Source organism: Pinus tabuliformis, chromosome 5_2 (genome assembly GCF_031772625.1).
Source record: "Pinus tabuliformis cultivar Carrire ecotype Pingquan chromosome 5_2, CPIR1, whole genome shotgun sequence".
In the NCBI taxonomy this organism is placed as follows: Eukaryota; Viridiplantae; Streptophyta; class Pinopsida; order Pinales; family Pinaceae; genus Pinus; species Pinus tabuliformis.
In genome coordinates, this window is record NC_142306.1 from 486,247,986 (window position 1) to 486,260,253 (window position 12,268).

Here is a 12,268-nt window from a genome sequence, read left to right on the forward strand (position 1 = left end):
AAGTTCTCACTCCATTCGATTAAAGGATACTTATGAAGTTGTCGATGTATATCAAGTATTTATAAACAAAATTATCAGGTTTCATGGAGTACCTAAGAAGATCATATTAGATAGAGATTCACAATTTACTTCAAGAATTTGAACTTGTAAGCAGTCAACCTTAGGAACTCGACTAAATTTAAGTACAACATATTATCCTGTCACTGATGAACAAACAGAAAGGGTGAACCAAGTAATAGAAGATATGTCAAGGATATATGGTATGGATCAACAGACACAATGGGAAAAGTACTTGCCCTTGGTTGAATTTGCATACAATAATAGCTACCACAGTTCAATCAAAATGCCTCCATTTAAAGAATTATACGGTATACCTTTCAGAACACGATTAGTTGGGACAGGTTAGAGGACCGAGTGATAGTGGGGCCAGAATTAATTCAAGAAATGAAAGAACAAGTAAAAAAAATTAGACAACGGTTAAAGGAGGCACAAGATAGACAAAAGAGTTATGTTGATGCTCATAGGATAGATAGGAATTATGACTAGGGGATCAAGTTTTTATCCGCATTAAACCAAACAAAAGCACTATTCGGTTTGGAAAAGGAATAAAGTTGTCACCGTAGTTTATTGGCCCATTCAAAGTTCTGGAAAAAATTGGACCTGTCGCATATCGTCTTGTATTGCCACCCCACTTGCATAAATTTCATAATGTTTTTCATGTATCTATATTAAGACATTATGTAGTTGACAAATCATATAACCTTCATTGGAAGGAACCGTAGGTATCAAAAAAGGGAACCATCTCGGTCGAACCATTAGTATATTGGAACGTAGGGTTTGAAATCTCAGGAACCGCCTGGTAAACCAAGTTAAGGTACATTGGTACAAGTATAGTCCTAGATCGTCCACTTAGGAAAGCACGGAGGTCATATGCCATAAATACCCCAACTTGTTTTGATTTTGAAGCACTTAAAACCTTATTTTGTATATATTTACTTTATTTTGGTTGGATACCTACGACTATCATTTTGAACTATTACACGTAAGAATGATTTTAAATTATTTGCTTAACATTGATGGTACATGGATACCAATATGAAATATGTTATTTTCTTAACATTGATGGTACACGGATACCAATGTGAGGTATCTTATTTGCTTAACATTGTTGGTACATGGATACCAATATGAAGTCTATTATTTGCTTAGCATTGTTGGTACATGATACTAATATGAATTATGAATTATGACATGGATGTGATGTCTATAATTTTTATTTTACATATCAACATGAATGATGAGATGGAAATAGAAGAATGACTATATTTGACTATTTAATATGAAAGTTAGCTTATAGATATATGGTTGGACATAGCCAAGTATATCTATATGAACTCAAAGATCATATCATAGATAACAACATATTTGGAATGCATAGAAACTATTATTTGAATATAATTTGCTTTGAACATATTGATGCATATGTTATAATGTGTGGAAAAGGGTTTTCATTGTAGATGGTATTGTTGCCAAACTGACCACTTGATGACAAAATTCCAAGAACAGTTAAGGCTCAATGACATTCCATGATAGGGTGTTGACTTAGTCCTACTAGGAGGGGTGGAGGTGTTTCCCACTGATTATCTTCCAAAACCTTGAGTCATGGGAGGATTGTGCAAGTCACACTCCCATAGACGTGTGATGATGACTTCCATATGCCTACTAGGAAAGTTAGGTCGAAATAATCGACACTTTGACCCTTGGGGTTTTATGCATGGTTAGGTTAGTATAGTTGACGCCATGGCATATTCCAGTAGAGGACAAATAGGATGGGAATATAAGAGATTAGGAAGGATAGGGTGATTCTGGAATAGCTTGGTAACGTAACTGGACAATGCATAAATGTTAAAAAATTGGCCCTCACATTATAAACAAGAATTCAATCACGAAATATAATCCTTACATAATTATACTAAACACTAAAATACTATAGAAACCTTAACTTCAGGACGAAGTTTCCTAAAGGAGATATTTATATAATGGCCCATCTTAAATTACATACAAATGGGAATATTAGCATGCATACGAGGCATGCATATGATATCTACATATGCATGCATCGCATGTACTACACTAGTATGCATACTAATTGAATACCTAACTCATAAGAAAATTTAAATCTTATATTTCTAAGTAAATTAATAAAGAAAATACTCATAAAATTTTAATAAAGAAATATAATTACAAATTATGATTAAATTAATTTAATAATATAAATAAGTTATAATTACAAACAATGTTATAAAAATCATGAGATGCCATAAATCATGTTAATGTTTCAAACTTCAAAGATAAATCAAATCTATTCTCTCAGTTAAAAATCCTTATTTGGGCTCTATTATCAACCCTTAGCATAGGTCGCAAATTCATGCATAGGTTTGACTACACCTGACCCCTAGTTGAAAGAAAGAAGGCGGCCATCGTTTAAAGGAGGGGAATTGTATATAAGATGGAGGAAAATACAAAATGAAGGGGGGATAAAGGAGAAGGATACACCATTAAAGAACATGTCTAAAATTTTGGGAAAATCTAAGCAGTTGTTCTTGGAATTTTGGGTACCGGGGGCGGGATTCTTCAATATCGAAGTTTTCTTGATTTGGGATCTAGATAGGTAGATCCTAGATAGGATGGGAGGAAAAGTTGGTTTGACAGTTGGAACGGGAGAAACAACAAACGAGAAACACCTTTAGACAGTGATCTAGGTATTTTTTGTGATTAAATATTTAAATTCTAGTTAAATTGAATGTCTGAATAAATTGCAAAGCCTGGGTATTTTTTTTTAATTATTTGATTTAATTGTAAATTAAGGGCATTAAAGGTTCTATGTTGATTGTGTTGCTGAAAAATCAACTTAAGACATTAATCAACAATGTTGGGTAGCTTGATGTAATGAATCAACTTCCTATTAACCTTATCCCCCATCTGGATGAGCAAGAACTCCTTAATATCCTTTGAAAAATTAACCTTAATGCAAATTTAGTGTTGATGCCCAGGGTTACAGAACGTTTCTAATTCAAGGCAAAGAAAGATTTCCAAGTAATATGGATGCATTGTAGTGCCAATGATCACCACATTGGAAGGCCAAAGAACTCAACCAAAATATTGAAATAAAATTGCACATTGTTGTTGGCTAAGAAGTGAACATAGCAAGAAGAGAATGTGACTAAGGTATTCTTACATACAAAATGGCTTCTTCTCGAAATTGCCATCACATGAGGTGGGTAATTAAATTGGAACAAAAAAAAAGCATTTGTTTGCACTAAGAGTGTGAATACAATGCCAACATTTTCTTACATTTCCCTCGTCAACCTTTAAATAACTATTGCAATAGGTAGTATCTATAAAAAGTACCTCAAGGTAGAGCTTTTGTGAAACTTAATGTGTAAAGAATCAAAATGCATTACACCTTAGAAATACATTTCCAAAAAAAATAAAGACACCTTTACTCTCTTGAATAAGGACAATCTCCACTAAAACGAAAATGTTTTTAGATAATAAAAATATCATGATACCCACTACATTTTAACAAAAAAGTCACAACATAACTATGTGACCAAACTAAATTAAATACAATGAGACTTAATAATATCTCTATCATAAAATCACAAATAATTTTGGCCACCATCCAAATAAACTTTCCCAAAAAAACAACCTTCTCAATTGTAAAGCCAAATTTGTTAACTTTTTCTTAAGAGTACAACACCATTCTAAGACACTTTCAACAAAAAGTATAGAGTTAACCTTATCCATTCTAAACTCTGGCTTAAAAGTACAAGAGTACAACTCACTAATCATGAACTAAAAGATAGTTACACTAAAGGACAAGTAGTAAAGACAATTTCACTGTATTCTCTTAGTCATATCAATCTTTTATTTAATCCAATTAAAAGGGATATATATAGATCCATTTGTATTAAAATTATTAATTCTTTAAAAACAAATAAAATATTATATTTATAATTTTATTTATTTAACAATGTAGTTTGGTATCTTTCTGAAATACAATAAGTCGCATATAAATATAATTTTATTTTTTTTGGTGCAATTTTGTATCATTCAGATTCTAAAGTACAGATAAGTAGCAATAGGTACATTATTTAAAAAATGGTAATAATTTTTAAAATAATATTAAAATAAATATAATTTAATTAATAAATAAAATATATATTTTTTGTTTCTCAAGTTATTTGTGATTTTTTTATGTAATATTAGTTTTAAGTTAACTAGATTTTTTAGCATGATTTCTTCCCCTAGTACAGAGGACAATTACCTTGAGGTTTGATCACCTTGTCAAGTTTGATCCAAGGTTGTTTTGCGGACAAGGCTGCCTTGGGGAGGAGGCCCATCCTCAACCAGTTGTATTAGTAAGACTTGATGATGAAGTGTGATTTTTAAAGAGATTATGATTTTTTGTTGTTCAAAATACATTTTTGAATATATAAATGGATTTAGCACTGTGAAAAACCCTTAAGACACTTCATTTTTACAAAGTAAACAACTTAAACTTATAATTTTTATTTTGAACAAAATTAATCAAGAAAAATACTTAAAAAAACCATCTCTTTTAAAATAATATTAAAAATAATTTCAAAATTAATATTAAAAATATTAAATAAATTTAAATCATATTTTTAAATTAATTCTATAGAAATCTGGGGCATGGAATTTGCCCTAAAATTGTTTCTGTTGGGCGAAAACTCAGAAGCATAGGTCAGTTTGACAATTAAATTACAAAAAAAATCCACCCTTAAAAAAACGTATTCTAAAAAAAATTAATGTACATTTATATCATTGAGATTCTTAAATTACAAATCAGTTGCAATAGAATACACTACTTAGCAACAAAGTACACGAACTCTGTGTGACATCTTAATTCAAACCCCGTTAACCCTATATATCCTGATTATGGCCATATAAACACCTCTGGAGGTGGTCACGAATTGCCGAAACCGTCCGCTTCTAAAAATAACTAGTGAATTCATTCACCATTAAATATAAAAACAGGTGATTTTTTCTGTGATGATCTGTACGTTCTACTGGAAATATTTAACTCATTCCCTCCTTATTTATAAATTACTTTAATGAATGTTCTATTGCACATCTACGCGCTATAACTTTTACTGTAGAAACCATTTACCTACTCGTTCCATTTACCGAGTCATTCATAAATGTTTTGATGAATAGGGTTTCATGGAAAGCGTAACTAAAGACAATTGTTTACTACAAATTAATGAATACGTAAAAAAAATCAAACACTATTGATTGTTTCTATAGATTCCTTGGGATAATTCAGACCAACAGTAACAAGATGAATGGAATAAATTATATTTGTAATTATAAAAAGAAATATAAAAAATTAATATGAACAACACTTTCGGTAGATTCCTTGGATAATTCAGACGAACAGTAACAAGATGAATGGAATAAATTATATTGCTAATTATAAAAAGAAATAAGAAAAAAATAGGAATAACGGTTAAATATTTTTGGGTTTGCAATATGTTTTAAAATTGTTAAGGAGATGATAAATTATATTTGTAATTATAGAAAGAAATAAGAAAAAGTAATGTGAATAACACTTAAATATTTTTGGGTTTGGAATATATTTTAAAATTGTTTTTGTATGGTTAAGAGTTAACTGTTTAAGATTCAGAGATATTTGTTAGGAGTGAAATTCTGTCTCTTTATAGATCATTCACTGACTAGAGATATTTGTTTAAGATTCAGAGATATTTGTTAGGAGTGAAATTCTGTCTCTTTATAGATCACTCGCTAACTATTCTAGATGGCATGATTTTTCTTAACTATTCTAGATGGCATGATTTTTCTTAAATAAGAGTAACGAGTCTACCTATAATAGATCACTCGCTGATTATTCTAGATAGCATGATTTTTCTTAAATAAGAGTGACGAATCTACCTATATTAACCAATAATAAATAAAAATAATTATCCTAATTATCTTTCACTCCGGCCGTTTCAGACTTATTGTACAAATAAAATTGAGTTGCACATCACAACTTACCATATATAACCAAAAAAAAATACGCTGACAAGTTGCAGGAGAATGAGTGAGTGACTTGGAACTCGCGGTGTGAACGAGTAAAAGAAAAAGTCAAGGCAATTAAAATTTACAAATAACTCTTCTGGAATGAGCTTATAACGGGTTGAAATTTTATAACTACCCAACTGAAATGCAGCAGAAATGTTTCCATTATAAGTCAGGTTGATTATTAAAACATAAAATCATCCCGAGTTGTCTTTTGTGATGCTTTTAAGTTACAGATCCTTCTGCACAGGTAAGGATTCCTTTAGTTACGTAATGGCGGTGATTTCTTTATTATCATGAAAAGCAAGCTAAGCTACGCATGCCCTGTAATCGATTTTCTAGTTTCAATTTTATTTGTATGTTATAGCTTCATTAATGCCATTGGGGTCGTCTAGGCCAACTCTGGCCAACTTCTAGATTTAAAGGGTTGACATATACTGCCTAGTACCTAGTGCATTAATAGGCCCGCCTTAATAGAGCTGCTGTGAAAAGGAGCTGCTGGGAAAAGGTCTTTGGATCTGATTTCGATACGTTGTCTGTAACGCTTTTGTTTCTAATAAAAATATAAAACACATTTTCTGTTGACCGCTTCTTCAAACCATCTCGTTCTGCGTACGTACTCTGCTATTAAAATTTAAAATTCAACTTGCAGCTGCCATTGGCCAGTACCCTTTTTCAAAGTTGTCGATAACGACAGGTGCCAAGTTCCAACCCATATGTTTGACTAAGAAAATGGTTGCCAAATCCGTGAAAGAGGATAAAGTCAAATTGACTGACATCATACTTGCCCATTCAGCCCCTAACCATGGATTCTCTGTTCAGAAGAAGAATTGGATGGTTTTGACAGCCTTTTTGGTGGTATGTTACCATTTCCTTAGAGCCATTGCCAAGCAGTAACAGCAGAGAGGAGGATGGAGCTGACGACATTCTTTTTCTTCTTATTCATGGTGAATCCATTGCCATGGACTCTGTGTTTGTCTGAAGATGGCAAGGCATTGCTACTATTCAAGACAAATCTCACCCCAGATTCACAGGCTCTGCTCAGCTCATGGCATGCTTCAGCCCAATCTCCCTGCGCATGGACTGGAATCAGCTGTGACAGATTCCAACGCGTCACGGCCGTGGATTTGCCTTCCCTCGGCTTGGATGGCACAATCCATCCCAATATCTCTGCCCTAGCCTATCTAAGGAAGCTCGATCTCAGCAACAATCTGTTAAAAGGAAGTATCCCTCTTTCTCTGGGTAATCTTAGAAACCTGCAACAACTTATCTTGGGGACTAATTATTTATCCGGCACGATACCGGCCGAGCTCGGAAATCTTACGCAATTGACATCTCTGTCGCTGTCTGTTAATAACTTCAACGGTTCCATACCCTCCCAGCTCGCGAAATGTCGAAACCTCTCTTTTATCGATTTGGGTAACAATTTTCTCGAATCCATCCCTGTCGAATTCGGCAATATGCAGTCGCTAAAGCACCTGAGCCTGTACATTAATTCGCTGACAGGAGAATTTCCTCTGTTTCTTACTCGTTGTAGAAACCTGGAGGCCTTGGACCTCAGCCAAAATTATCTACAAGGCGACGTTTTATTGGAGCTGGTCGGAATGAAAAAACTGTCCTGGCTAAATCTGACGTTGAATAATCTGTCCGGCCAGATACCTTCACAATTGGGTAATCTTACAGAGCTACAGGCCCTTCATCTAGGTATGAACAATTTCACTGGAGCAATTCCGAAGGAGTTAGGCAGGTTGACCCAGCTTCGAATCCTGGAGCTCTACGAGAATCAATTAGAAGGGAGCATTCCCGCGAGTTTGGGGGCTCTCAGTTTGTTGGAGACACTTGATCTTCACTACAGCGGGCTGCAAGGGAACATTCCCGGCGAGCTAGGTCAGTGCAGAAATCTAACTTTCATGGACTTGTCAGTGAATAATCTTCAGGGTCTGATACCACTCGATCTGGCTTCTCTGGATCGCATCATGCAGCTAGGAATGTCTAAAAATTCCTTGACGGGAAGTCTCGACGGGAGATTTTTTATCAAATGGACGAATTTGGTGTCCCTTCAGCTGCAATACAATAACATTTCAGGGGCAATTCCTCCGGAAGTGGGGATGTCTCAGAAGCTCCAACTGCTATTCCTCTATCACAATTCGTTCGAGGGATCCATTCCGCCGGAGATAGGGAACTGCTCGAACTTGCAGCAGCTGGACGTTTCGAGCAATTCATTAAACGGTAAGATTCCTGCCGAGCTTGGAAATCTAACATCCGTCACCGTGCTCAATCTCTTTTTAAATTCCTTCACGGGAAGTATTCCGGCCGAGCTAAGCAAATTGAAGTCGCTGCAGACGCTAGATGTTTCCGGCAATAATCTAACAGGCTCCATACCAGAGGGCATATTCCGGCTGACTGCTTTAAATCTGCTCTTTCTTCATGACAACGCTTTCTCTGGAACAATCTCTGCTAGTTTTGGAAGATACAGCAATCTGACAAAGGTGAGCCTCTCCAACAACAGTTTCACAGGAGATCTTCCTCCGGAGATTTGTCACGGGGGAAATCTGCAGATCTTATCAGTTAACATAAATAAATTTTCAGGCCCAATACCGCCGAGTCTGAAGGATTGCCAGAATTTGACGAGAGTTCGGCTGGAGAACAACCAGCTGGAAGGAAGTATAACAGAAGCCTTTGGCGAATATCCCCTTCTGGTATATTTGGGTTTCAGCTCCAATCAGCTCTATGGTCAAATTCCACCGATTTTTGGTAAGTACAGAAGCCTTATGCAGTTGCATATTTCCAGAAATTATTTAACCGGAATTATTCCACCGGAGATTGCTCAGCTTAAGAACCTCGGCATCCTTGATCTTTCTGCAAATCATTTGAGAGGCAACATTCCAGGTGAGATTAGCAATCTAAAGAATCTCAACTATCTGGATTTAAGCGGTAACGAGCTAACAGGGACAATTCCAGTGCAGCTTGCAAAGCTAACAGCATTGCAAAGATTACGTTTGGCTGAGAACAATCTTTATGGTCAAATACCGCCGGAGATCGGCGATTTGTCTCAGTTGATCGAGTTACGGCTGAACAGAAATCAGTTGAACGGCAGCATACCTTTAAATCTTGGGATCCTTCACAGCTTAAATATTATATTGGATCTTAGTCAGAACTTGCTCTCGGGTGCGATTCCTTCGTCGCTAGGACAGTTGCAGCTCCTAAATGCCATGAATTTGTCTCACAACAATCTGAGCGGTCAGATTCCGGATAGCTTTTCACAACTGGTGAGTCTTTCTTTTATAGATCTGTCTTACAATGATCTCGAAGGACCAGTTCCTCAATTCAGAGAATCAAATAACTCATTGCTTACATTTTACGCCGGCAATCTGAACCTCTGCGGTGGACCTGGCTTAAAGAGTTGCAGTGACGGAGTACCACAAAATAATCATGACGGTAAGAACTCAGACCATAAGATTATCCTCATTGTTGTACCGATTGCTTCGGCTTTGCTCGCTTCAGCAGTTACAGGACTGCTGTTTGCGTGGTGGAGGAGACGGCACAGAATCAATTTATCAAACGGACCATGTGAGGAGGAAACCGGTACTTTCTCACTGTGGCCATCCCTAAGCGGCGAAAGAAACATTCTCGCGGAGATCTTGGAAGCCACAGAGAATTTCAACGATAAATACTGCATCGGCAGAGGCGGGTTCGCCACAGTATACAAGGCAGTTCTTCCGTCGGGTGAAATTCTAGCTGTAAAGAAACTCTGTCCCACCACCAATGGCATAGCCGCAGATCGGAGGAGCTTCATGTCGGAAATCGAAACCCTGGCGGGGATTCGACACCGGAACATTGTAAAGCTCTACGGGTACTGTTGTCAAAGTCAGTTGAAAGTTCTGGTGTACGCGTATATGGAGAACGGGAATTTGGGGCAAATGCTGCACGGCGAGAAAGCCAAGAATCTGCAGTGGCGCGCTCGGTGCGAGATTGTGGAAGGGATAGCCCATGCCTTGGCTTATCTCCATCACGACTGCAGTCCACCTGTCGTCCATCGCGACATTTCTTGCAACAACGTGTTGCTGGACTCCACATTCCAAGCCTGTGTGTCTGATTTCGGGACGGCCAAGCTCCTGCACAGTGACATTTCCAGCTGGAGTAAAGTTGCAGGCTCCTTCGGATATATGGCACCTGGTAATAAGTCCCAATCTTTTACTAATTTTTCACTATCTTTTATTTAATATTATTGATATATACTATATAAGTGATTATACTTGATATATAGATTGAAAGGTGATATCAGTAATGCTGTTATAGCAATTAATTTTTAACCAGCCATAGGCTCATTAATGATAATGTCTGACTGTACATGCTCACTTTTGAATAATCGAATGGGTTTGAATCTGTATGCAGAATTAGCTTATACCATGAAGGCCACTGAGAAGTGTGACGTGTATAGCTTCGGCGTGGTGGTGCTGGAACTGTTAACTGGAATGCATCCAGTTACAGGAATGAGCGAGACGGTTAATATTTTAGAGAGTATCAGAACAGATAAGGATGGAGCTTGGAGGGAAAAGTATGTAAAAGATATTTTGGACGGTAGGATTGAGGGTCCCAAAGGCGGAATGGTGGACAAAATTATTTGTCTGGTGAAGACGGCGTTTCAGTGTATTAATGAGTCTCCTGCAGAGCGGCCAAGCATGAGGGAGGTTGCCAAAACTCTTCAGTTTTCTCATCAGCGTGGCAGTCATAGCACTGACGTTCACCCTTACTACCTTAACACTATTACAGTCTCTGATCTCTTGAATGAGACATAGCTTGCCATCAAGGCTAAGTTCAAGCTGTTCCAACCAGTTGTGGTGGCATTACATTATTTAATTAAATAGGATCCTATTTGTAATTGTATATTTGCAATTACATGTGCATTTCCTAGGGATAATAGATTAAACATGTTCATTGTCATTAGATGTAGTTTAATATAGTGCAATTGCAGCACCATGACGTAGTTTAATTTGTTTCTGTGAGTTAATTTTTTTTTAAATAATGGCCCGGTTGGAAATATCAAATTGGTCATACAGGGTTTTAATATAAATATGTTGAAATGTTTTAATTTATAAAATTATGAATAACAATTGTAATTGAGTTGATAAATGTGTGTTGTTTTTTTTTTTTTTTTTTTTAAATGGGTATGTTTATTTTGGAATGATATTTTTAGAATTTTTGTGGTTTAAATATTTAAAAAAATTAAGTAGATGTGTGAGATTTAATAAAAAATATATTTTTTTGTGTTTTTTTATATATAAAAGGATTCAAGATTAAACTAAAATCATAATTTTAATAGTTAATCAATTTTTATTTTATTATATTATTTCAATTATTTAGACAATAACACATATACATCTATTTTATAATTATGGCAAAAATAGAATTAAAAAATAACATTAAATTATGGCAAAAATAGAATTAAAAAATAACATTAAGAGATAGGATTAAAAAAACATGATTAAAGAAATAAAATTAAAAAATAAATAAGATTAAAAAAATATAATTAAAGTGAGAAGGAGTCATTGCTATAAAAAAAAATGATTAGAAAGTAAAACTAAAAAAATAGAATAAAGTGGGAAAGAATCATTGTTATAAAAAAAATAAGATTAAAGAAAATTCACTTTACTCTCATATAAGGGGTCTCATGCATCTATTTAAACTTTAATTTGAAGTAATGACTCTAAAATTATATTATTTTTATTTTTTATATAGTTAAAATAATAAATACATATGGATGTTCTTTGAAACTTCTATTGAATTTTAATTGTAGTAATCTAGACCTTCTATGTTTTGGCTCTTTTTGGGGTATTTTCTCCAATCAAGTTTACCCAAAATTTAGCACAGATTTATTGGAATTTGAAATGTGAAATGGACAAATTGAATGCTCTAGGGGTTTTTCATGGCATTAAATCCATTTATGTATTCAAAAACGCATTTTAAATAACAAAATGCCATGGTCTCGCCTAAAATTGTATCATCAAATTTATGAGAGAAATGTTAAACTTAGCACAATTAAACTTTGTCATTTTAAGCAATGTAACAACAGATATATATATATATATATATATATATATATATGTCATAGTCCAATGTCAAACTTCACTAAGGTGTAAATGTGAGGAAAAATGCTTAT

General features: G+C 34.9%; 1 protein-coding gene across 1 annotated transcript; it reads left to right on the plus strand.

Annotated features, from left to right (window-relative positions):
• The first annotated feature begins 6,897 nt into the window (after positions 1–6,897).
• LOC149159805 (uncharacterized) lies at positions 6,898–11,166 on the plus strand. Its single transcript, XM_089436577.1, has 2 exons — positions 6,898–10,284; positions 10,504–11,166. Exons 1-2 carry the CDS (start codon positions 7,020–7,022, stop codon positions 10,905–10,907), a joined length of 3,669 nt encoding a protein of 1,222 aa, XP_089292703.1. The 5' UTR covers positions 6,898–7,019; the 3' UTR covers positions 10,908–11,166.
• The last annotated feature ends 1,102 nt before the right edge of the window (positions 11,167–12,268 follow it).

Coding starts and splice junctions, on each gene's coding strand:
- LOC149159805 (XM_089436577.1), top strand. CDS start 7,020: ATGGAGCTGACGACATTCTTTTTCTTCTTATTCATGGTGAATCCATTG. Junction 10,285..10,503: donor CTTCGGATATATGGCACCTG/GTAATAAGTCCC, acceptor ATCTGTATGCAG/AATTAGCTTATACCATGAAG.